Genomic DNA, 27,701 nt, shown 5'->3' with positions numbered 1-27,701 from the left:
TTCTCAGTTTATTTGATATTGACAAAAGTTAGTCAGTTTTGTCTGTTCTTCTGTAAAACAAACTAAGATTTATTTTTAGAATTAATATTTTGTTTCTAAGTGGAATTGACAATTTAGTCTGTTTCATTTGTTCTATTTTGAAACTTAAACGCTTTAGCGGCTGCCTTTTGTGTAGTTTGCAATATTTGCCTTTATTTATCTGAAAAAGTCTCATGTTCCTTAAGTACATCTACCCTGTTGAACTTATTATGGGAAATAAATATTTAAAAACAAGCTGCTGATTATTTCACATTTTACTTGTGAGCAACGGCACATTTAAATCTTACAAATATAGTTATTTGGCTTATATCGTGATAGATATCGTTATCGCCTGAAATGAAAAAAACATATCGTGATATGAAAAAATCTCATATCGCCCAGCTCTAGTAGGAGACAACACAGTCCCTTATGGAGCTCCTGCACAGCACCAAATCAGACAGAGCACTGTCCAGTGTCACATACCTACCTGTCTGTCAGGCAGTAATCCATGAGATGGTGGACAAGTTCACTTGCTTGCTGACTTTTTCCATTTCCTCCCTGAGAAGCAGCAGCTGGATCATGTTAAATGGATGTGAAAATTCAAAGACAATGATTCTCACAGTGCAGCTGTTAATATCTACGGAAGTGCAGTCTCTCTAGAATGTAGATGATTACATCATCCACTCCCAGATTATGTTGATTTGTTAACTGCAGAGGGTCTCCCTGTGGTCTCAGGTGGGCTAAGACTAGTCTCTCCAGCACATTGGTGCTCATTAAGTTCTGATGGTTTGGACTACAGGAACCAGACAGGAAATATTTTACAACACTTGTACTTTCCTCTACTTCAGACTCAGGTTGTAAATGTGACTCAGGATCACAGACAACTGCACAGGTCAACTGAACCTAGGTGCTGTTACTATCGGGTTTCGCTCCTTTTCCATTATGTACTTTCTGCAGCTGATGCCTAACCTGCCCAGAAGAAGGGCAAAATCACTGACAGTGGTGGGGGGGATGTGGAGGCCAGTGATTTTCTTCCTTCCACTCGAAACATCCCTCGTGCTTTTCTGCTCAAGTTTAGCCTTCAGCTTCCTCTTGTTCCTCCTACTGCACCCTCCGGAGTACTTACTAAGATCTGAAAGTTATAAGAATGCAGTATTGCAACTTTCGGCATGGAGGATTATATTTGCCATGTGCATCTTTACCTTCAAAACGCTTTTCTGTTAGCTTACTGCATATGTTTCTTTTCTGTTGCTTTGTTTTCTGCTGATAAGCTATTGCGCGGGACGTATACCAATCTGATGTTGCCGATGCAGTGGGCGGGGCATAGTCTGTTATCTTCTGACTACAGAGACAGAGAGAGGTAGCGGTGTCACAGGCTAAATTATTTACTTCATTTTTGTACAGTTTTCTTAGTGTTTCCTACTTTAGAGTCACAGATTTGTTTATTTTTTTTAAATGTGTAACTGACTCGACAATTCGGCACTAAGAACACCCCTAACTGCGATTGCGGTATTGTTCCTGAGACGGCGCTGAGTGAGTTTATCATGGCAATTTGCAATCATAGAGATTCTGGCAGCTAAGAGTTGGGAATGACTGCTCAGATTTTTCATGAGACGCCGATGAGAGCTGGAGTGACTCAACTCCACTGTGTGCAGACAGAGATGGAGTTGTATTTTATTTAATTAAAACAAATGTACTCATTTTTAAACTTTTCTTTGTTACAGTGCTTTCACGTGGTTAAAAAAAAGTTTAAAAGGATGGAGTTGTACACTTGCGCAGGCTATCTGTTTGCGTAGGGGCCCTCCTCTAGAATAGATTAATGAGCCATCAGCTGAGAGTCCAGGAGAAAAACCCTGAGCTGCTGTAGGAGGAGAAACGAGCTGCCTACTCTTAGATGTCAGCCTCAACACACTCCCCCTTGTGGAATTAACGAGGCCATGTTAACCTTGCCTCAATATCAGTCCTTCAGCAATCAATTAAATATTGAGCACCATTTCACAACAAAATAACTCTAAATCGCATAACATTATTCTTTTGTCATCTATAGCAAGGGTCAAATATCAAACTGTATCAAACGTGTTGGGATTTAGGTGGTGGTGGGTTTAGGTTAACACAATTATCATCCTATTGACAGTTTCTGTTCAGCTGTAACATGGCTGTAGTACTAATACTCCTACAACTTTACAAATCCAAGGCAGCAGCAATAAGTAAAAATAATCAATATAAAAACTTTGATTAAGTGTCCCAAAGAAGTGCATTAAGCCATTCTGGGTAACTGTAAAGAAGAGCAGAGAGCAGGTGGCCACCGATGTGGTGCTTGCGATCCATAAATAGCGCAGATTAGGCTAGACTCATGACGACAATAGAAATGTAGCACAAAAATACAACAAAACAGGCAAACCACAGGTGTTGTGGCTGTTAAGTTGCTGAATCGTTGCAGACTTTGTTGAGTGCTGCGTTTTTCACTTTGTTATTTGGGTTATTGAGCTTGCTAGAATTCGGACACATGAAGAGGCAATCCTTTCTGGGAAAGGTGACCACAAAACACTGCCAGCTGTTTCTTATGAATGGTAAAATGGTAAATGGCCTTTATTTGTATAGTGCTTTTACTAGTCCCTAAGGACCCCAAAGCGCTTTACACATCCAGTCATCCACCCATTCACACACACATTCACACACTGATGATGGCAGCTACATTGTATCCACAGCCACCCTGACAGAGGCGAGGCTGCCGGACACTGGTGCCACCGGGCCCTCTGACCACCACCAGTAGGCAACAGGTGAAGTGTCTTGCCCAAGGACACAACGACTGAGACTGTCCAAGCCGGGGCTCGAACCGGCAACCTTCCGATTACAAGGCGAACTCCCAACTCTTGGGCCACGATCGCCCCTGAAGAACAACAGAACACAGAAAAAAATATAGCGTGCCCCTGTGTGATTAAAAACAAGCTGTTAAATGACATTTAACAGCATTAATTTAACTTAATTTAATTTATAATTTTTAAACCAGATGGCATTTAGAATTTGCACTGAGCAGCCTTAAGAATAATAACTACCTGCTTAATACTGTGTATGTCCCAAGTCTTGCTGCCAAAAACACCTCCAATCTGTTGGGGCATGGACACAGCACCTCTGGGGTATCTTGCGGTGTCTGGCAGTGGGACATTGGCAGTGAATGCTCTAAAACACATTAAGTGAATGTGTTTTAGAGCATCCCTTGGATGCTAAGTCAGATCGCAATCTGAATTTGGATCCTGGGCTCTTTGTCGAGTTCTTTAAATCAAGTCCTGTGCAGTTTTTGCGGTATGCTTGGGGGAGGGGGCGTTCCCATCAGGGAGTGGCATGATTGTATGTGCCCAAACAAACATCTGCAAAAATGCAAGGACTCTTATAATGATAAACACTATTAATACACCTCACCTGTTAGTAGTTTTTTAATTATCTGTGGCTGATCTGTATATACTTTATTGTAGTTTAAGGTAATGATAGATCACAATCCTTTTTTTTTTTACTAGGTACTGAGTGTACCAGCTTAGAAAGAAGGGCATAGTTGAGGCTAATATGATCTTGTCTCGCTAAATTAGTTTAAAGTCTTGCAGATGAATTCTGGACCTCCTTAGGGAAAAAGAGAAATCCCCATGTGGACAAATCCACAGTACAGAGAGTACAGTTTACTTTAAAACTAATATGAAATCTCTCTTTCGATTTCTTTTTTAAATATATCCAGTATATCCAGTCCATTGTCAAGGTGAACTGCTGTTGTCAACACAAGCATACAAGCAAGGGGTAATATGATCTTGTTAAAACCATTGAAGTTGCTGTTGCAGTCAACATAAATATGAAGTACACCAAGTCAGACAAGTTAGACGGTGAAAATGTTTTTTTTTTTTTAAATTTTGTTTTGTTTTTGTAACTAGCCTTAGAACACAGTTGGGACATGCAAAACATATTATTAAAGGTTCATTAATTTTATAAAAGACTTTGACTAGTAGTTAGCTCAAGACATTGCTTGACTTTAGTCAGAAGTTCATTTTATCAGTATCCCTGCAGTTTTGTCTTTTTTTTTTTTTTTTTTAGCTTATCACTTTCTATAGTTGGGTGTGTATTAATCTGCGAGCACTTGTGCCCATTTAGTCATTCATTTAAAAACAACATCAACAAAGTCAGCTTACCATTTTATCTGTACTTAATTTGCTGCCACAGTGTCTTCTGGGTCATGCTGGTGTTCTTTTTTCTTTTTTTTCTCCTTTACACTCCTTTTTTGGAAGCACTGAGTAGTGAAAGACGAGGCTGGTAAATAATTGATCCTCGTAATTAAACACTCCAGCCAGGGATGCTGGGGCTGATTGACGGCCAGATATTAGGCCCTTGTCTCGTAAGGTTGCAAGTTTAGTCTGAGGTTATCAGTGGCCAGAAGAGTCTTTCTCCCTCCCTGCCTCATTACTTTCATGAGTAGAACATTTCATAGTGGAGTGGTGGGTGGGGGTGTGGTGTGAAGACAGTCTGGGACTTCATTAGCCAAATGGGGTGCCTCAGTCTACAGAGCGCCAAATCGTTCAGCCTTGCTGAGCAGACAACCCCTTTGTGGGTGCCGCACCGCACTGTCCTGTAGACATGTTTTCGTCCTTTCATCTTACACATTCTTCAGCCGCCAGTTCACTTTAACAACAATAAACAAACAAATAAAGAAGACTCTTTAGTGTGCCTCGCTGTTACAGCTTAACTAATGAAACCTTCCCCCTCCCAACTTCCAAAATCTAAGTGCTCTTTTTTTTCCAGTTTTGCTGCATCGCTTACAAAACTATCTTACAGTTTTTGGCACACTATGCTCCTGAATCTGAACACTCCCTTCGAAGTGAAAATTTTCCTAGTTGTTGGACCTTATTATTATTTGACTGGCTTTACCACGGTAAGACAATTTAAACTGCGCGTGTGCATGTATGTGTGGATACAAGTGGGTGAAGGGAAAGGGGAGAGGCAGAAGGTGTGTGAGAGAAATCTTCCAACAACTCACGCACACGTAAAATCGCAGAACAGCAGCATAAATCGGAGGGGAGTGCTCTGCTACAACATCAATTCCTGAGTTGTATTTGCATATAGTTTTAATAACAATTATTGACACTGTATAACTCACACGAATCAAATGTTGTTAAACTTGGCAAAAATACACTGGAAACTCTCCTTCATGTCGAATTGAAGCTATTATAGCAGGTTTTATTGCAATATTTACATTTGTTCCTGGTGTGTGAGTGTGGGTATGCAAATCAGATACATGCCCTGTGGACAGCTGGATTGAGATGACTCATTCCTGCAACACATCTTCATATGGTGTTTGTGTGAGGTCCAAGTACATTATCTGAATGGTCTTTCTTTTAAATATGTTCAGCATGAATCTATAATCTATTATTATAGCTTGCCTTTGGTTAGCTCATTTATCTTTTCTTTGTTGACTGTGATTTTTTTTTTTTTTGAATCTGTCTTAAATGAAGTTGTTCCCGTCGTTTTTATTTTGTAAGGGCTTCAAAATGTGCAGACATAATTCCTGTAATTTGGACAAACTATTTTGAACCCTAAATGGGGTAATTCTACTCTTCACCTGAAAGCTGATAGTTAAGACAGTAGTTGTAGAATCCCCTCTGTTAGTATTATTAGCCTAGGTCATGTGGCCTATTCAAACTGAGGATGATTTAAATCAGCTTTCTTTGTGTACTCCTTTACTGATCTTCCTCTGCATGTGTTCCTGCATTTAAATGAGCTTTATTAAACTACTGTTGTGCCTTTTCTGATAAAAGTCAGTTGCAGTGACCTTATCTGTGTAACTAACATTATCTATATTCCCACAGCATCCAGATGAAGTGCTGTTGTTCTCAGCTGGAGTGCTCCTACTCCTCGCAAACCCTGTTCCCTGACTAATTTGGCAGGGAAGACCATGTCCGCTCGACACTACATGACACTACAGACCTAAACCAGTAGCAGAGGTTTCCCACTTATGCTCACACAACTTCCCCGCCACATCTACCTCCACAGTTTTAAAAATACCTACTTAATGAACACAACAGCGAGCACATTTCAAATATTTGTAGGAAGGCATTTCTGAGGACTACTGCATCAGTTCGAACATCAAGTCCCACAAGTCTCGCCCTGTCCTCTTGACATTGGGCAACTTCTAAATTTAATGCTTTAGAGGCCAGTTATGCTTTCCCCTCACCTTTTGCTGATGTGTACCCGAAGGAAATGTATTTACACTGGCACCACACCCAGTTGTAGTGAATCGCAGCATCCCTATATTAGAGATGGACCGATCCGATATTACGTATCGGTATCGGTCCGATACTGACGTAAATTACTGGATCGGATATCGGAGAGAAATAAAAAATGTAATCCGATCCATTAAATATCAAAAAAGCACCTCACAAAACTTGCGACATGGCGTAACTCTGCTCATAACCGTAGCACGTCGCAGCAGTGTGCATCACGTGATAGAGCGGCTGTGTGTATTTGTAGCCTCGCTAGCAAACCGGCATTTCATCTCCGATGAAGTTATCCCAGAGAGAAGTAAAGCAAGTGTGTAAGTTCATCTCTGAATGTTTGTAAAGCATTCCCGCATTAAGCTTAACAACCGATATATAGAGCGACTGCCTCTTCTCTCTCCCTCCCTCTCCTGCTGCTACTTCAATCGTGAAACTGCTTAATGATCAGCTGATCGACTTTTCTGTCGCGAGTCCATCTCTCTTGTTTGTTTATTGCCCTATTTGCGCCGGAAAGAGGAAACCAGCGGCTGAACAACAGCAGCAAGTTTAACCTTGATAATCTGTTGTTAGAATTTATTTAATATTACTTTCTACACCAGGATCCTTTTCTACGTAGCTGATGCTGGTAACTGTGCAGGGGTGGATCTAGCAAAGTTTAGCCAGGGGGGCCGATAGGGCATGAACAGGGAAAAGGGGGCACAAAGACATACTTTTCTTTCTTATTCTCATTTAAAATGTCTAGCTTTTAATAAATAATTATCCGAATCTTACACCCAAAGTTTTAATCTGATGTAAAATGTATAGAAGTCCATTACTGTATATAGTAACTGTTAAGTCTAATATACCCTAGTAAGCTATAGTACTTTTTCCTTTGGGAAGATACCATCTGTGCAGTCTGCAATTCTGTTGAATTGCAGACAAGAAAGATGTTGAATCTATTTAATTATTATTCAAAATAAATTGATTTCTGTGCATTTTTTTCACACTGCATCAAATTAAAGTTGATTACGTCAATTAAGCATCATGAGGTGGAGGGTGGTTCCCTATTTTTTTTAATTTATTTTTTTTGCTGGTAGTTTTAGAACCCTATTAGTTAGGGTGCTTACTCTTTAAAATACCAGAATAGGGAGGATGGAGTAGGTTTAAGTTTATTAGATTGATCAGTTTTGCTGAACTATGAAATATTTTGGGTGCAGTGTATTTTTTGCATACAGGTATAACAGAATAGCTTTAGTGTTTTTTGATTTTTTTTTTAACTTGAGTGTGAACTTAGTTAGTTTTATTGATTAAAAAACACACTATATCGGATTAATATCGGTATCGGCAGATATCCAAATTTATGATATTGGTATCGGACATAAAAAAGTGGTATCGTGCCATCTCTACCCTATATCAGCAGCAGCATACACGTACCCTCTGGGCAGCTTATGGTTTGTGATGCTGACCACTACCCCCCAAAAGACTTACATGCCTCAGATTTAAAGCATCCATCCATTTTCTTAACTGCTTGTCCAGTTCAGGGTTGCGGGGGTGCTGGATCGTATCCCAGCTGTCACAGAACCAAAGGTGGGATACACCCTGGACTAACTTTGGGAGAAGAAACTCCATACACGCCCCAGTCAGCCAGTGGATTTGAACTCAGGACTTTCTTACTGTGCTAACCACTGCGCCACTGTTCTACCTTCTCTTTCTTTTCTTTTTACCTTGTTATTTCTTCACTAACCCAATGAGGTGGGGACAGGAACCCCAGTCTGCTTCTAGCTTTTGGTGTCACCCACTGGGCACATCACGCTCTGCGGAAAGGTGGGGAGTTTGACTGCAGCAGTACACCTGTCAAACTGTAATGCATGCATTATAAGGCAAGCTCAGGGAGGACAGTAACCTCCCATGGGGCAGAAGGGCAAAAGCTCACCCAGAACTTTGGCCATTTATATCCATATGCTTAGACAGTTTGACCGTATAGACAGCAAAATAATTAAAATTTGTCAGGCGTGAAGTGTTATTACCATGATAGAGTGGTTTCAGATATCTGATTTGGATGAATCTGTAAAACAGTCACTAAAAATCGCCACAGAATAACCAGAAATGGAGATGAGATCAATACAGCAACATGTTATTGAGCATATTCATCCAGTTCACAAGACTAAGGTCGGAATGAGCCGGCATGTTGTTGAGCGTGTTGTTGCTACTTATTCGTTTAGGCTTAATGCACCATCCCAAACAGAATAATGGTGAATTGATAATGAATTAATACAGATTGTCCAGTCACATGTGTTGTCACTTTTTCAGGGTAATGCATTGAAATGTGTTGTCACTTTTTCAGGGTAATGCATTGAAATGTGTTGTCACTTTTTCAGGGTAATGCATTGAAATGTGTTGTCACTTTTTAATAAGCACGGAAGGTACCAAACATTGGTGGACAGATTATAGTAGCAGTCGTGGAACAGCCCAGGGCAACTTTATCAAAAATCTGTGTGTTGCACTATGAAGCTTCCTTCTAAAGCTTTCCATCAAGCTACCTCCACTGCCCTCCTCCACCCTATTACCTAGTTCCTTTTATTTCATACATTGTCAACCCAGTCTTGAAACTACAGTAAGCATCTTCATAAACGCCTCTAGATGTCTTTTCCCTATTACCAAGCCTGCCACCATGTAGCCTTCATTTAGCTCAATTCTTCCTTGCACTCCCTAATGGACTTGGCCCTGTTCTTCTTTTGTCTTCCTTTAGTGCTAGGAAATTCACCTTCAGGAGAGATAGCCATCTTTCCTGATGCTTCTTTACATTTTGTGAATATAGTTAAGATGATTTCACCCCCTCTTTTCAGTTCCACTCGTGTTTACTCTTGGGCTTTATGCAGTTTGCATTGTTTCCTTAGCACACTGCATTGACGGTGGTGTCACACTTAAGAAAAATCTTTCAGAGCAGGCACCAATGAAGCACATAATCATTTTGAATAGATCCAGGGCATCAGATTTGACCTTATTTCGCATTTCCTTTCAAAACACAGATTTACAGTTTCTGTTTTTTATAGGGTTTTTTGTATTTACCATCCAGCAGAAGTTAGCAGTCTGTTCTTTGTATTTTAAATCAGACTGATATATAGTCTACAAATATTAAGGGCCAATACTGGCCTATCACATATACTGTAAATATATCAGCTTTAGCAGATAGCTTCGTTGCTATTATTAAAATTTAATCAGAAAAAGATGTTTGGAATGGTAAATGGTAAATGGCCTGCATTTGTATAGCGCTTTTCTAGTCCATAGGACCCCAAAGCGCTTTACACTACATTCAGTCATTCACCCATTCGCACACACATTCACACACTGGCGATGGCAAGCTACATTGTAGCCACAGCTGCCCTGGGGCGCACTGACAGAGGCGAGGCTGCCGGATACAGGCGCCACCGGGCCCTCTGACCGGAATGTTTGTGCATGTGTGTTTGTATATCTTAGAAGACATTTTACTGCTTAACAATCAGTGTTTATGGGCAACATTCCCCAGAATCTAGGAGAATGACCTCTAAAGAAGCTTGTCAGAGTAGGATTGAAAACTGTTTCCATTTTCAGTTGAGTTGATTCTGACAAGAAAAAGAAGACATCTTTTTTTTCAGCTCAGACTGCCAGTGTTTAGTCTCAGTGACACATGTACAGATAGACTGACACACAAGGCGAGCACACTCAAAGGGAGGCGTGTTTCTGTCGATACTTTAGACCAGGGTTTGCCCCTCCTCTTCAGCCCACACTCAGTGATGATTTATATTACTTGTCATGGTTATCTTTCCACAACCTATTTATAGATGTTGTAGGTACCTAAATTTAGCCATAACATTGGCACTGTCTATTGCCATGGCTTTTTAGTTAATAATAGCCGATAATTTTTTGCTTACTCCAGTATCAATAACAGATTTGCTGCTGATACTAAAGGTACACAATACTCTGCTTTGTGATTTCTTGTCTAAAGTGCAGCACAATGGCAGTATCTTACATATAGACTTGGTATAGCTGGTATATCTCATTCACAGATTCTTAGTACTGGAGAAGTCCAAACTGGTCTGATTTTTATGAAATTGGTTTACATATTTTTAGTATATGCAGGTAAGGATCTATAAGCTCATGCAATGATAGGATGTCTGTTCTCAATTCACAAGAACTGCTATTGCAAGAGGATTGGTCTGATTGCAATGTTCACAAAATGGATGTAGCCCTCACCCATCTCTATATGAATACCATGATTAGGTTTATTTATTCCATTTTGTGCACAAAACCATTACAGTTACTATTTGGCGATCCTGATTTTGAAAACGGAGATTTTCCGTTTTCGTTTTAAAAAATAATCCCGTCCACACGTAAACGCAGAAATGAAGGAAAACGATGCTAGTAACATGCCAAAGCAGCAGGTGGCGATATATTCCTAACCGTGTAGAAATGTTGGCCAATCAGAAGTCTAGAAGTCTCGGTGGGAAATAGTAAACAAGGATGGGGCATAGAAGCAGAACTGAGTCGTATGTGTGGAGGGACAGTAACTGTGTGTGTATATGTAAGCATTTAAACACTGCAGAGAGTACAATTAACAGTAACAGTATTGTAGAAATTCATTTCACCGAAACAATAATGTGGCGCAGTGTGACGTCAAAAAATGCGCACACCTTTGACGCTGCGTTTTCTCCGTTTTTCTCGTCCACACGTAAATGCAAAAACGCCGTTTTCAAAAATATCCACCCTGGACGGAGTTTTTAAAAATCTCAGTTTTCAGTGACCAAAAACGCCGTTTACGTGTGGACGAAAGGTGCAAACGCATAGAAAAATCTGCGTTTTCAAAAATACCCGGGTACATGTGGACGTAGCCTAAATGTCTCCTGCATCACTGAGAGTGAATTCTCAATGCATTTGTGTTTTTGAATCACATTTTGTTTAAGCTGTGTATTGGATCAAGGCTCAATTTTCAATCTGTTGTGATGACACCTATGTGTAAATACTAGGGGTGCAACAATACACAAAATTCACGGTTCGGTTCGGTTCGATACTTTGGTGTCACGGTTCGATATTTTTTTGATACAAAAAAAATGTTCATGCCTTTTTAATTTGTCATTTATTAAAATTATAAATATATATTTTTACTCAAAAGTACAGTTTTTAAATTTAATGTTGCTGAAACAACAAAGTAATAAAAAAAAAAATATATATATATGATTGAGGAATCACTCATCTTTGGAAAAGAGAGTTTATTACAGAGAAATGTCTCTTTCCAAAATAAAAGCTATACTATACGCTTCTTCTGGGCTATATTCTCAGCAGCATATTAAACACATCAGGTCCCCATAAGGAGAATCATGTGCTAACGGCTGTCTAAATGACTCGGGTAAAGTTTGTAGCATGCGTGCTTGTTGTTTTTGTCTGCTTCCACTTGTCTTTGCACTAGGATGATGTCGGTGTAAATGTGCAGTCATATTCGTTTTGTTCCCACTAGTGCTGTCAGCGTTAATCTCGTTGAAATGACGTTAACGCCACAACACGGCAAATCGCCGTTAACAAGCTATCGCGGATCGCCCCGTGCATGGGGCTGGACGGCCAACACGTTAACGAGCTAACTGCACTAACACACTAGTTCCCACCAATGTAATTGAGCATTGCGTGGCACATCCAACATACTGTTTTACTTTAGTCCATGACTCGCTTACCTTCAGGGTCATACGTCACATGAAAACCAAAATAATTCCAAACGCCACATCTCATCTGATTGAGGGTGGGGGAGGTTCAATTTGCCATGTTGCAAGGAGAGCTTAACTTCTGTCTCGCTAGCTTGCCCTGCGCTCAGTGAATCTGCGTTCGACTACTCCGCCTAGGCTGCACTGTCGAGCGGAGATCCACTGAGCGCTCAACACAGACAGCATCGTCAGAAGGAAAGTTGATAAAATAAATTACAAATTTTGTATTGTTCGATACATATGCGTACCGAACCGAAAGCACTGTATCGAACGGTTCAATATCGATATGAGTATCGTTGCATCCCTAGTGAATACACATGCTAAATTCTGATTTTTATGAGCACAGGGAAATGTTCGTCATCAGCAGATAGATATGGGTATAACTTATCTCCAGGATTTCTGAAGGTCTTTCAGAGTTTTTCGTTGGCTACCTTTTCACTCTTTCTGTTTTATCATTTTCAGAGGAGTGTTTTTTTTGTTGTTGTTGTTGTTGTTTTTTGTTAAGCCACTTAACACTAACCTGTGAATCATTCAAGCATAGAAAACGTGCCTAACTCAAGTGATGAATCAATGTTGTGTCTACGCATAACAGACAACTTAGCAAAACAGTTTTAATTTGTGTCTTTAGGCACTTTCTTGCTGGTGACCTGTCTCAAAAAACAAAACAAAGAACAACAAAACCAAATGAAAAAACCCAATTTGTTCCCATTTCCTTATTTGAATCAAGGAAAAATGCCAAATACATCAGTTTGAAAGGCTTAAAATGTAGTATTTTTACACCTACATGATGATTCCCAAAGAGCTATTAGCTGAAAACCTGCCATATCTCAGCGTGTTGTGCAGTGTGTCCTTTAAAAAATGAAAAAAGTGGACAAGTAGAGGACAAACAAAGAAGTGGTAGACCTAAAAAACTACCTACAGCAGATGAGAGTATCTGAAACTCATGATCTTAAGAAGCAGGAAAAAATCTGGAAAAGACCTAGCTGGACCTTCAAGTGATCCATCTGTAAAAGTAAAAGAGTAGCTGTAAGTCATTCCTAAAGCCTCCCCAGAGCCTGGACCTCATTACTGAAGCTTTTTGGGATCAAATTGAGAGAGAATTGAACAAAAGGCAGCCGACATCCAAAGATCTCAAACTTTCAAACAAACATTATATTTTCCTAGCGAAATATAAAGAAGTGAGAGGTGGCTCAAGAGTTTTGCACACTCATAAAATAAATGAATAGCAACAAAATTTGTTGATAAAACTGTGTAATTATATAGAGATATAGCCCTCTTGGATATTTAGATAACAGCTGAGTTGTGACAATGTGTTTTACACATTACAACCCTCTTGCCCCTCTTTTTTTCAACCCAAAACTGACCTGCCAGACTGTGAGAAGCTTTAATTTAATTATTATGAACACTCTCTCCCATAGCTACATGGCACCGAAGTAAGGCCATAGTCTGTGTAGACTGTAAGCCTGTTTTGTATGGAGCCTCTCTGCTAAGTGTGTAGAAGAATAAGTAGTTGGCTAGAGAATTAACAGTTTCTGTTAACTTAACTAATAGAAACACATCTCCTTATGTATGATTTTGCACTGTTTTACTGAAGTAATTTTTTAAACACTAGCTTGAGCTTGTTATGTTCAGTTTTGACCCACAATGTTGTTCTCACTAATTTGCATAAGACCTGCCATAAATTTAATGTAAAAATGAATCTTACCAGCTGAGAAAATGTTGCTCAGTAAATCTCCAACCTGCAGGGAAAAAAAAACAAAAAACAGACAGTTTGGCTGGGGGTGAGGTGGGGGGTGGAGAGTGATGACTCATGCACGCAGTAGAGGTCCCTCCCTTTCCACTTTTTTCAGTGTCCAATCATTTTTTTCACAGCTGTCACTCACTGCCTCCAAATCAAATCCTCACAATGCCTTATGTACTTTATTTGCAAGGTCTAGAACATTTGAGGTAAGAAACAATGCAGCTCACATCATTTTATTACACAGATTGTAGCATGATAATATGATTGTTCTGAAATACACGTAATAGTCCTGTGAATCCTGGACATGTTGTTTATGTTGTGCCAACAAAATTTGACTCAAAAATCCATAAATAAATTTCCTTGTGCTTCAGGATGAAAGTTTAAATTGCTACTTCATAAACATAGACATGTTTATATAAAACTATGTTTTGATTTGAAAAACACTGGGAAAAAAGCTATATTAATTTGCCATTTTTAAAATTTAATTGCTTTCAGATTACTTCTTCAAAACATAAGCAGCATATAACCCAACAGAGAGACTAATCGCTGCACCGGGTTGCCCACGTACAGTAAATATTGAGTTATTGTCTCATAGTTTGAGAGAAGATACAAGTGTCTGCTATCCCCATTTCTCCAGAGAGCTTACCCAGCACAACTGTAGTGTAAGAGCCAGTCTCGGGACTCCTTGAAGTGAGCGGATGCTTGACATGGGCTTTATGAGCTTTATGTAGAGGAGGACAGGGACTGGGGGTTTTCCTCTTTGCAGTCAAGTTTTTATTGAACATTTTAAGAAATTTACATACAGAACAAAGGCAGACTGCATGAATTATGTGAAAGTAATAGTGAGGGGGAAAGAAGACCAAATAAAGTGGGAAGATTAAGAGATTGTGACAGGTTTTGGGAATGTTATGGTGTTTGACGAGGTGGGTAGAGTACTACAAGAACCTCCATAAATCGGCAGCTGTACACGAAGCTTTAAAACTACTCTAGTTAAAACCATTAATCCCAAAAGATGAGATCCAAAAAAGAAGCAACGTGATGTCAAAGTGACTGTGACCCTAAATAGTCGCGCTTAATCCCAGCTCTGCGCTCATGGCCTGCTGCAGTGCAGTTTTGGGTGATAACACCATCGGGTAATTAGGATTCTGCACACTGTTTCCAAATACATCCTCAGCCTCTCGGAGCCCTGCCTTCTATAAATGTACTAAATTATGCTTTCTTGACAGCAATTTTTGCCACCTGTTTAGTTTACCTGAACTAGGGGACGTTCCTGGTGGTCCCAGGATCAGCACCTTGGACAGCGATCATGACAAAGTTATGAAGACAATGTAAAATAAAATTTAAAAAAAATTATATCCACATGGTTAGGAAGCACAAAGATCAATTAATACTCCTGAACCTTTACCACAACTGATCAGAATATTATTTTATTATCATCATGGAACTCAAGACACATAAAATCATATGAACCCTGGTCCCATTATTGGAATCGTAACGGGAAAAAAATTAAAAGTCATATGAATTAAAAAATAAATGTTATTAAGTTAATGTTATTCAGTAATATGACAATAAATTTCTCAAATACTTAAGTGACACAGACCTGTCGTTGACCATCTGACAACCACCAGTTGCCAGGGAAAAGTGTGCATTCTCTGACCGGTTGTGAGTGGTTGTTGATGGTAGCTTGATGTCACAGTGAACATCTAGAGACCAGTCAGTGACCCCTCCTGGTAACTACCAGGCACTAGAGGAAGGTTTGTATTCCATGAACTGCTGGCGAGTGGTTGCTAGAGGTGGTCACTAGAATGAACTTGGTGACAAAGAGATAAATGCACCAAAAACCTTGTAATGGCTTTGTTCGCTATCAGGTTTCCACAGTCATTAGAGTCATTATAGAAGACATGAACTTGTCTGCAAACACTTGCCAACTGCTTGCCAAGTGTTACTGAAACTTGAGTGTGATACAAACCAGAAGGTGTGCCTTACCACTGCTACCAACACTTTTCAGAAAGTGCAAATTTTACTTTGAAGGTGAATGCTTTCCATTTCTGCCTTTCCAAAGGCAGAAATATTTGTGTTGTTAGTTTCTGTTGCACTTTTTCAAGTTTCACTACAGCTTGGAGAGTAAATGCCAAGTATTTGCCGAAAGTCAGCGTCTTCCTTGCCAATAACTGGTGACCACAGAAACATCGCAAGGTTTTCAGTGAAGGTATCCTCTTTGTGACCTGTTTCCCCTGGTGACATCAAGTAACTTATGTCAACCACTCACCAACTGGCTGGGAAGCACACATTTGCTGGGGGTCTACGGCTTTGTGACTGAGACATACGTTATGTAGTGGTTTCTTCCAAAAAAAAAAACATGGTTTTGCTTGTGTCTTATAAAATCTAACAAATTATTCTTTTGTTTTGTTTTTGATTTTTTTTTTTTGTTATACATTTGCAGGATGTTTGCAGGATGTTTGCAGGATGTTTCCAGGAGTTGCCCCTTTCTGTTTTTTTCCAAGAAGGTTCTGACAGTTTGTCAATTCTAATTTGATTTGTGACAATTTTATCTCCTTTTCAATTTTGTCCTGCAAACTTATTTTTTGACTGGCAAATTAGCCACATAATCATTTGGTGTGTTTAGCTTTGACTTTAATGATGATTGATCTGTTACAGTAAATGTAGAGATGGTTTATTTGGTGAAGGAAAGCTGCAGGGACACCCATAATTTTTGAGTACACTGCTGCCATGAACTAATTAAATTGTTAATTAAATGAAATATTCACTTTATTTAATTTTTATTACATATAGACTTTCAATTTTTTGAAGTCTTATATTGGATGGGAATTTTCTGTTCCTGGCAGTTGTGCTGTAGTTGATGGAAAATTTGAGATTATTGTGTGATTTTTCTCTTTACATGTCTAAAGAACTGCTGCTTCTGTTGGTTTGTAAACTTTGAAATTTGAGAGTATTATTGGTCTAGAGATTTTTTGCGAGGGCACTTTTCTAGAAGTACAGATCAGTGTTATTCTTCTTGACTTTATCAGCCCACCAGCTTCACTCTCCTCCTCGGAATGATTATCCCATTTTAAGTAAGCATACATTACTATTAGGAGGCAACTGGTCTATTGTTTACATCAGCTTCGTCTTTGTATTTGACTGCATTTTATTGTATATTACAGTGTGCAGTGTGTTGCTCTGTGTCCAACTCAAAGATGTGAGTGTAAAAACTGCAAGAATAATGTTAAACTTAATAAATATATTGTATTCTGTGTTTATCAAAATATTTTATATTGATAAATATAGTGCATTTGGAAAGTATTCACAGTGCTTCAGTTGTTCCACATTTTGTCATGTTGCAAAGTTAATTAAATTCACGGCCTTTGCCATAAGAATTGTGCTCAGGTGCATGACAGGATTGTATCGAGGTACGGATATGGAGAAGAGTAGAGACATACTTTTGTAGATGGGAGTTTGGAAAGTTTGGATCCACCGGTTATCGTCCTAGATGTGGTTGCCTGGCCAATCTGAGCCATTGTGATAGAAGGGTCTTAGTCAGGGAGTCTGACAGAGCTCCGGTGTTGGTCATTGCAGAGAGGAGAACCTTCCAAAAGAACAACAATACTGTACCACTCCAGCAATCAGGCCTGTATGGTAGAGTGGCCAGATAGATGCCAGTGCTCAGTAAAAGGCAAGGCAAGCTATTCGAAGTACTTTAGAAGCGAAAGGAGACAAACGCATTAAAATGAGAAAACAGCACATGACGGCTTGGTTACCAAAACTCTCTGGTCTGATGAAACACAGAACTCTTTGGCCTGAATGTCAAGTGTCATGTCTTGAGGAAACCAGGCACCACTCATCACCTGTCCAATATCATTCCTACAGTGTAGCATGGTGGTGACAGCATCGTGCTGTGGGTTTTTTGGCAACAGAAACTGGGAGTCAGGATTGAAGAAAAGATGCAGCAACATAAAGAGACATCCTCCACGATAACCTCCTCCAGAGTTCTCTGGACCTCTGACTGAGGCAAAGGTTCATCTTCCAACAGCACACAGGCAAGATAACAAAGGGACCACTCTATGAATATCCTTGAGTGGCTCAGCCGGATCCCAGACTTGAACCCGATTGAACATCTCTAGAGATCTGAAAATGGCTTGACACTCCCCATCCAATGTGATGGAGCTTTAGAGGTTCTGCAAAAAAGAATGGGAGAAACTGCCCAAAAATAGGTGTGCCAAGCTTGTAGCATCATACTTAAAAAATACTTGAGGCTGTAATTGCAGCCAAACACAGTACTGAGCAAAGACTGTATGTATGTACAAACACTTATGTACAGGTTATATTTTTAATTTTTAAATTTTTAATAAATTTGCAAGAATCTCAAGCAAACCTTATTAACTTTGCCACTGTGTGGTATTGGGTGTATAATCTTGAGGTGAAAAATGAATTGAATCCATTTTAGAATAAGAATGTAACATGACAAAGTGTGGAATAAGTGAAGCGCTGTGAATACTTTCCAGAGTCAATGTATCATGGATTTCATTTTTCTCTACAGATTCCGTAAATAAGCTGCTGTGTGTTCATGGCTTTATGAACATTAATGGCAGTTTTCCAGCCTTACAGCAAGGTGACATAAGGAAGAACATAAAGCCACTTAACCATCCAGGGACAGATTGTGCCTAAAATTTGCTATATATGGTGAGGGGAGACACTATGACAAACAGACTAGCCAGCTTCCTGAAATTGTTTAGATAGTTTTCCAGTATGTCCTCTGCCTTGTGCAGCACTAACAACTACACACATTTGTAGACCAATAGCCATGCCCTGTAGCAGCTATTCCAAAAAAGGGATGTCTATAAAAAAAAATAAAAAAAATTGGCTTAAAAAACAACCCAAGAATGTTGTTTTATTAATGTCTTAGTTGGCAACTTTCCCAAGAAAGAAAGAATTTGACAAAAGTCCAACATTTATCATGTGAAGCTATTTTTTCAGACTCTGATAGTGGGTTTTGACTCAGTTATCTTCACTTTGAGTATACATGGCTGACACTGAATGCTACAGCACATGCACTGTGTCTGTGCAGTGCAGGGTAATGCTAATCTCTGATACTGTGTGACTCTTCATCTCTTCTTTTTCCCAGTAACATTTGTCCCAGGGGAATATCTTTGAGTTGATGTTGCAACTTCTGCACAAATCTTTTCAGCGGTATTTTGTTATTGATTGGATCCAGATTGGTGCTGAGGAAACAAAAGTAGAATGGTGACAGTTATGAAAATGTAATAAACATTCTTGTTATTAGTGCTTTTTTTTCCCATTTATGGGTTTGTTTTATAATTTGAGTCAATAATAATAATATTGATTGAGTATATTCAGATAATATGCTCACCAACCACTTCAATAAGTACACTGTACTAGTACTGGGTTGCGCCCTCTTTTTCTTGTAGAACTGCCTTAATTCTTTGTGCATAGATTGAACAGGGAAACTTTGCTCAGAGACTTTACTTCACATTGACATGACAGCATCACACAGTTGCTACAGATTTGATGCAAATCTCCTGCTCAACCACATCCCACAGGTGCTCTGTTGGACTTAGATCTAATGTCTGTGGAGGCCATTTGAGTACAGGAAACCAGCTTGAGATGATTTGAGCTTTGCGCTATCCTGCTAGAAGCAGCAATCAGACACTATGGTCCTAATGGAATGGACATAGTCAGCAGCAATACTCAGTTGGACTGTGATGTATTTTTTATGTTCAGTCGGTATTAACAGGACCAAAGTGTGCCATGAAAATATGTCCCACACCATTACACCACCAGCCTGAATCACTGATACAAAGGTGGATATATTAATGACCTTCCTTGTCATGTTGTTTACACTAAATTCTACCATCTTAATCTGGCTGCAGAAATTGACTCATCAGACCAGGTAATGTTTTTTCCAATCTTCTATTGTCCAGTTTTGATGAGCCAGGACAAATCAGTAGCATCGATTTTCTGTTGTTAGCTTGCAGGACCTGATGTGGTCTTCTGCTGTTGTAGCCATGGGTTTGATGTTTGTGTACTCAGAGATGTTCTTCTGCATACCTAGTTTGTAATAAGTAGTTCTTTACCGTTGCCTTTCTATCAGCTCAAAGCAGGCTGACCATTCTCCTAGATAGAGGTGTATCTAATCAAATAGCAAATCAGTGTATTTAAAAACACACCATGTAGTCATTTTGGAATTTAGAATAGTCATAATGGTCACAATAAGATATGTCTCTTAAATGTCTCTTAAATGTAAATGAGAAGTACTTTAGTACTTCTACATGCGCTTCACCTTGTTAGTCATTTTCTATTATTTGTATACTATCTAGACATTTACAAATGATGACATTTAGATAAGTAGAATTCATTGTTTCAGGACTATCAGCAAGATTTAATGGAGATAATCTGTTTATTCATTTTGACGTTTAACTTTGGGCAGAAGTGGACCACAGGAAGACCGAGGGTTTGGCCAATAGATTAGACCAGACCAGGTTTGAACAGCTGTGCATAAAGGTCATCCATTAAGGATCCAATTTCTCTCACATTTTTAGATGCTAGATGTAAGCAAGGGAATGGAGCAAACAGAACTGTAATAGTTTATATTTTAGCTTTTAATCCTTTAAAAGTAAGAGCAAAACCGAAACCTCATGCCACTGGAATAGCGTCATGAGTTAATTTCCTTGCCTGAGTTTTGACAAAGTTTGTCCCCTGCTGTGCCACTTTTTTTTTCTCCTTTCTTTACAAAATTCCCATCATTAATTTGTGTTTCTGAAAAGGATACTTAACCTTGCATAGGCACTTCTGAAAAAGTCTGGCCTTCTTGATGTCTTCTAAGTGCCTCTAACCTGATTTGCTCATTCTCAGGCTATAAATGACCTACAAACTTGAGACGGGTGTTATTGTTGGCAGATGAACTACTGCTGTTTTTGCGTGCATAGACGTGTCTTGTCTTAACTAGCTCAAATACCTCCTCGAGCACATTTATTTAAACTTGTGCCAAAAGAGGGCAAGCGGTGCTGAATAGATGAGGAATTAAAGTATTTGTTGTAACTTTGCAGCATTCCTTTAACAAAAGAGAGATTAGTTCAACATACGCAGAGGCAGGAGACTTCTGGCAAAGAGTTTTGTCAACAGTTTTGTGCTTCCCTATCACTTGTTCATTCTCACTCGCTCACTCATTCACCCACACTTTAAAAAAAATATATATATTTTTTTTTTTACTCACTCTCAGTCCACTTGTCATATGTTAAGTCCACTTTAAGTTTAGGTAGGTGAGTCATGTATGTGTGTCAGACATGAGTGATCACCATCAAGATAATATCATGTCTGCTTTCACTGGCCATCTGTGTTGGACACATTTGCCTCCTACCTGGTGAAGTTAAAGTCAAAACGTGTGTGGAAGCAGTAATGAAACAGACAGTTTGAGGCTGTGCTGCGGAGGTTCGGGCGTGAGATACAGTTGGAACATAGCAGTGAGATTTTATGTCCAGTCAAGTTCACATTGGCCAGATGTGTAGCTATCGGACTATTCTCTACAGCCACCAAATCCCGCATTATTACCACTGATTATATCAGGGTTTCCACACGAATCATTCTGTGCTCTCATCCTGCAAACCTGCTAAAACTGGGCACACTTGTGTCTCGCCATGAACTTTGTGTGACAGAGAAAGAAATGCAAACCGGTTACCTCCACTCTTGCCATGGCAACGGACGCGACAAGAAAAGCGATCCTGTACCTGTGTATCTGTCTCCCAAATGGTCTGTGTGTTAGTGTAACAAGATCTGAAAAAACTCCCCTCAATGACATTTTAGATCCCCCACTGTAACTGACCTGGGCTGGGGAGTCACAAGTAGGATTTAGGTGAGTACTCAGGCTTCTCTCAGGTTCCTGTTTGTCTTTTCCTAATGAATTCAGCCATAAGAAAGCTCCAGATGAGGCCCATTTTTTCCACATGGCCAGGATATCATATACTGGTGCACGAGCTGTTTTTTGTTTGCTTGATGCAAAAGCTTTATTTTTTAGATATGTATGTAAAATATCTCTCTTTGATTTGACATATGAACTGATGAAGCATTTGTCATTTTACTTTGAGAAAAAAAGTGCTCATTAAAAATGCTGTGGGATGACTGCTGAGGTGTCCTGCATTATAGCACCTTGCTGCTTCACTGTTGGACTGCACCACTCGGCCACTCCTAACTCTCCTGTTCCCTCTGCTGGGAAAGGCAGATATTGCACACTCCAGACGAAGTACAAAACGCAGACTTGGAGTAAGTAATTTTGTTTTAAAGATCATTCTTTGCATTGCATTACCGAGAATCACCTGCGTCTTGCTCTGGTTTGATTCCAGTCTGCCGCATTCTCTGCAAAAGGCATGGCCTAGGTGAAAGCCTTGCTGAAAACCCCTCGGTATAAAATATTGTGAATGAGTCATTCCCAAGTTTGGTGTTAATCATCATTTCAAACGCCAAACCTATTATCACCAAATCTTTTCAAGAAGTTCTTGTGTCCATCTGGTGGCAGAAGTAGCAGGTTTGCTTTTCTTTTTCTTTTTTAAAGGGAGGGAGGAGGTTTTTTTTCCCTTCTTTCTTTTTTGCAGCAGCATTCAGGTCGTTTGAAAAAGCTTGTTATCCTCCAGCATAGGAACCAGATTTTTAGTTTACCTTGTAAATGACCTTGTAAACATAAGGCTTCCTTTTTTTCCCCTTTGGACATGCACTCAATTTTTAGGTTACTTTATTTGGTTTGTGCATGCGTGTGTTTGTGCGTGTGTGTGAAGGAGGCGAAACTTTCGCTGAACCTTGTACAGATGGAGTGTCTGTGCTTGGTGCAGTAGTTATTCAAACAAGAATTAATACTCAGCATTTGCATTTCCAGCTAACTGCCTCTAAGAATATTGAGCATCAGCTGTCTGTCTGTCATTTGAACTGGTGAAATAGATCAGCGTTACCTTTGTTCTTTCGGCCACAGCTCCCTCAAGATGTGACAAAAGATTGTTGTGACAAGTGCCTCACCCTCCAGCAGAGGACCAGTTTGTCTCCCGTTTGCTTGTGTCGACTGTTTGATAAAAGCCAGCCTACTTTTGCTGTTTGTGTTTCTGTTTTCGTTTTCCTTTTTTGTATTGAATAGCACAACAGGCAAGTTCATTATGCGTGTGACTCATCCCACTAGCCCACACCCCCTCCCCATCTGCTGCTGTGCGCTGGAAAGGAGAGGGAACCGCCATTGATCACTTCTTCCCTCACACATGCACGCACACACCCCACCTTCAACGTCACTATCGATCGACATGTTTAATGTTTTTGTGGGAAATAGCTGGCATTTCCTTTTTGTGTCCTTTTACATCTGTTCCCGACCATTTGCTGACATTATAATAAATCACGGAGCAGACATGTAGAAGATGAAAAGTAAAAGATAATCTAGCGAATTATTCAGACAGTGTCAGACCATTCAGACTGATTGAACATGCTGTGATTTCTTTTTTTTCCTTTTTTTGTAGCAGGCTCAGTCAAGAATATATAAGGAAAAATGTCTGGATAGGAAAACTTTTCTTTTTTTTTTTGCATGTCTTATTCAGTTGTTACAGCTGGTAACAGCAAAGACCCCGCAGAATGGTCGATAAGCGTTACATATATCCTGCGTAAAACATTTCCTGACTGCCCCGCTCTCAATACTTGATTAATAAAATAAAAAAAACACTGACATCCACATATGAGATTATTTTGAAGTCGATGATTAATATTTTTAACAAACGTTCAAACACATTTTCCCTTCGTTTGTCTTCTCTTACAGTGCTTTAAAAAAAAGTAAAATAGAATAAGAGTTGGTTTATGGAGCAAACAGAAACTTGTGTGCTAAAAAACTGAGAAACATCACAATGAAATCAAGGCAATAGTTTTTTTCACTTTCTCATCTTTCTGACTTGGTCTTTCTTTACATCAAGAACTGAAAGACACTGTTCGTCGATGAAACAGTTTGCAGGTAGTGTATGCTGACTTCACAGCAGTTCTGCCCTGCCAAAAGGTCCAATCTGGTCCCCAGGCTGGCTCTGAAAAGTGTGAAAATTGCAGAAAGGAGGGTATACGTTGTTAAGAATGGATGACATTATGAGATTGGTTGTCTGAACTGTTAATTTAATCCGAGTCAGAGGTCTGAATCATCCTCACTTTTACAGTCTTCCTACTGACAAAGAAGTTTTTCATACCACACCAAAGAAAGGTGGTTAAACCACTGTGTCCTGCTGATGCATTATAGCACATATTGTTGAAACTGCACCTAATTTTGTTAAAACCGCGCATACTGTAAAGGAGTGGTGGAGATCGAATCGGCCTGCGTGCAGCCCGTGAACTGAGTTTGACTCTTCTGGTTTACAGGGATTCCTGCAGCCTTATTACTATAGTGCTTCCCTGCTGCACTTGAAACAAAGAGCACACTAACAGCGATTGAGCTGACTGTTAAGGCCATGACTTCACAACTAAATTGATGATGAGACACGATCCATTAGGGCCTGTCTGATGGTGTCTTGTACATGCATGCTGAGCACTAGTGTGCGTGTGCGTGTGTATGACACAATTATTGTCTATCAGCAGAACACTGCAATATCAAGGGAAAAGAAAGCAAAGAGGTTTATAAGTAAAAAAAAAGACTGAGGTAAAGATCTCTTTAGGACAGACAAAACAGTGAGTAACCCTTTTAACTGGAAACTGGGGGCTGAATGTGTCTATAGCTTCTGAAATGATGATGCATGTCAAGTTTGCTTCACCACTGATAAACAGTACATATATGGTTTTTATTTAATCAGGTAATCTCTTGAATTGGATTGATAAGAAGGTTGGTAGAGATGAGAAAGATTCCTATGGGAGCGACTTGGGAGTGTTCTCTTCATCAAGGCGGTTATATGATGAAAGAGTCTGTTGTGTGAGGATTAAGGTCATGTGCATTAACATAATAACAGCACTTCCATTAATTTTGGTTCAGTTACCTTGAATTACGGGATTTGGTGAAGTGTTTATATTTGTTTTCAGGCATTTCTGTCACTGCAGGTATCAAAAAGCTTCTCAAAAAAGTTCTTACAGTATAATTTAGGCTCTAAGGCTAACATGAATACATTTGCATTAGCACATCGTCACATCCAGTTTATTAGAGCTTTGTTGCTGAAAACAACTGCCTCCTGCTGTTTAAAATGACTCTGATTTCCTGCAGGGGGAGTGAACTAAAGTTCAGGGAAGTTTTGAGCCGTCAAAGCAAAACAGTGGACTAAAGATGCTGTGGACTAAAAGCCCTCTGTAAAACCGATTGAAACTACAAAGTCAGGTGATAATTCTGTGTGAATTTGGGACTAAAAGCAAAAGAATAGCTATTGGTTTCAGTGAAACAGACACCTTATATGACTTAAGTAACATTTATATTTATTTATTAACATATATATTATATTTATATATTTATATAAAATGTATGCATTATGCAGTCCAGATCTTCATCTGGAATTTCTGGATTAGCATCCATCCATCCATCCATTTCTGGGTCAGCTGCCATAGTGTGAGAGGCGGGGTACACCCTGGACTGGTCACCAGTCTGGCACAGGACAGACAACCATCCACGCTCACATTCACATCAAGAGCCCAAAGTGAACACACGCAGACGGAGTGAGAGCATGCAGACTTCACTAGAGGTGTGAATCACCATACATCCCACGATACGATATTATCACAATACTTAACGCACGATACGATATTATTGCAATATTTTAAAATATTTTGCGATATTCAGATTCTGTACATAAAGGTAAACTTTATGAATATTCATTTTATCTAATATCAAAGTCTCACACTCAGTCTTTCTCTCATTTCAGTCAGTTTTATTGTTGACAAACTGAACGTTTGTATTACAGTTTAGTCCCAACTTAACTGAATGCAACCATCTGGTACAATTATAGCTATTCTGAACTATGCAATTTATGAAAACTATGCAGCCCATTCAGCAACTGAAGAACTTGAAAGTAAATTAAAACAAAATATAATTTTACATTAAATAAAAAAGTTTTAAACTTAATTAAAATAAAACATGTCTTAAATTAAAATAAGTAAACTGTCATGTTTATTGCTGCCAAAAAAAAGTTAAACACATTTGGACAGTGAAGGAATGTCAGGATTCTTGTTCAGAAAAAGGATCAACATGCTCTCAGCACAAAAACCTCTTTTGTAACAAAATATCGATTTCTGCTGTCCCTGTATTGATACATTATTAGCAAACAAAATATCACGATACTACATAGTATCGATTTTTTCCCCCACCCCTAGACTTCACACAGAAAGGTCCCAGCCTTGATTCAAACCCAGGAGTTTCTTAATGTGAGGTGACAGTGCTAACCGCCACGTTCATAATGATTAAACTTCTAATAAAAGCTCCACTAAGTTTACCAGAAATTGTCAATCAATCCCAGTTTACACAGCGTTATTGCCACAGGCTAAAGACTGTGCTAAAGAAAAATTTTGCCTGCTGAATGGCTAGGTTGCGCTCCCAGGCTTGTTGGTGCACTGAGTGTGGGTTCCCTGTCACAGCCAAGAAAGTTGCAGAATAAGGTTTGGGGGGAAATATTGTATTGTTTATTTGTAATGTATACATGACGAACTGTTCAATAAGCTACATTTTTCAGACATAGTTTGGAGAGATATTTGCCGACATTAAGGTTGAGATATGGTAAAATATTGGGCAGTCTGTCTCGGTTTTTGGCCAGCTTTTGCCCTTTAGTTTGAGACATTTTGAAATTACATTTATTTCATTATGATCAGGAGGTACTTTGGTACTTATAGGCCTTTATAATTGTGGCTTTAAAATAAGGGTTGGGCGACTGGACGAATATATCGACTATCTACGATAGGCTGAGCCTTTCACCGATTGTTTTTAGAAGAGCGATTTATTTATTTGCCCATGAGTATGTTTGCTAATAATGTTGGTTGAAGCTAAGAGAAGCAGTCAATGGAAAAAATAATAGGGCTCTTTAATGGCACCCTCTTCCATCTGCAAACAAATGCACCCTCCTCAGAGTGCGCCCAAATGCAGCGATTCATTTACTCAAATTCATAACAGAAAGAAAGAAAGGCAGTAGCCTATGTTAAAAAACAACAACATTTTATTTAAATAAAAAAACAACAACACAATGGTGGGGAGGGAAACAAACAGCAACTGCCTTCTTAAATAAATAAATAAATAAATGAAGAATCCGAAAAGTAGCTATATTAATACTGAAACAAACAAGAAAAGAAGGTAAAATATTCCCTCCAAACAAAATGTATAAATTCTAAATGCGCAAATCCACGCATGATTACATTGCTCCACCCATGTGCGCCTGCACATGCCTTTATCGTCATTTATTGGACTGACGATTGTCGGTTGGAAAACTTTTACATATCGCCAAACCTTACTTTGAAACAAGTCCAGGTACAGGATACCTTGGATAAATGTTAGTTTTATATGTATATACTGAGCATGTTTACCTTGAACTTACGGCTTATGTAAATTTTAGCTTTAATGTTGTTAATCCATGAAATAAAAATACTTTTTATTAATTACAACACCCCTCAGTGTGTTGTAATGATCGTGAAATCACTTCCTTTTTAACGTCTTTATTGCTAAATTTGATTGCCCCGAACTGAATGTGAAAAATTCAAATGAATTCTTTTGAAGGCTTGGTCTGAGCTATAATGCATTCATACAGTGCTGTTAAAAGGTATTTTCCCCCTTCCTGTTTTCTTGTTTTTTGTTAAGTCTTTTAAAATGATAATTTCATTTATTAAGGTGAAACGATTATCCAAACTAGTCCTATGTGAAACGTAATTGACCCCTGTAGTTATGAATTAACTGTGACTAATCACATTTTTGTAAAATGGAGTTCAATCTCTCTTGCCACATCCATGCCTGCTTACTGCCAGATCTGTTGGATCAAGAAATCACTTAAATAGAACCTGTCTGACAAAGTG

At 39.1% G+C, this 27,701-nt stretch overlaps 1 protein-coding gene across 5 annotated transcripts in view; it reads left to right on the top strand.

The window, feature by feature from the left end:
* mettl15 (methyltransferase 15, mitochondrial 12S rRNA N4-cytidine) overlaps positions 1-27,701 on the top strand; it is a 63,538-nt gene that overhangs the window by 6,454 nt on the left and 29,383 nt on the right. Inside the window, exons 2-3 of one of the 5 annotated variants that reach the window (XM_086288920.1) lie at positions 24,925-25,035; positions 25,190-25,393. The exons of the other annotated variants lie outside the window; for them this stretch is intronic. Of the exons in view, the coding sequence (XP_086145046.1) occupies positions 25,376-25,393 (18 nt within the window). The 5' untranslated portion in view covers positions 24,925-25,035; positions 25,190-25,375. The remainder of the gene's footprint in view (positions 1-24,924; positions 25,036-25,189; positions 25,394-27,701) is intronic. 5 annotated transcript variants of the gene reach the window in all.

Source organism: Aulonocara sp. 'chitande type north' Nkhata Bay, linkage group LG1 (genome assembly GCF_057382095.1).
Source record: "Aulonocara sp. 'chitande type north' Nkhata Bay isolate Kocher_YH1m ecotype deep benthic linkage group LG1, A_spYH_male_GT1.1, whole genome shotgun sequence".
Taxonomy (NCBI): domain Eukaryota; kingdom Metazoa; phylum Chordata; class Actinopteri; order Cichliformes; family Cichlidae; genus Aulonocara; species Aulonocara sp. 'chitande type north' Nkhata Bay.
Note: the sequence above shows the minus strand (reverse complement) of the source record. Positions and strands in the feature narration are given on the sequence as shown.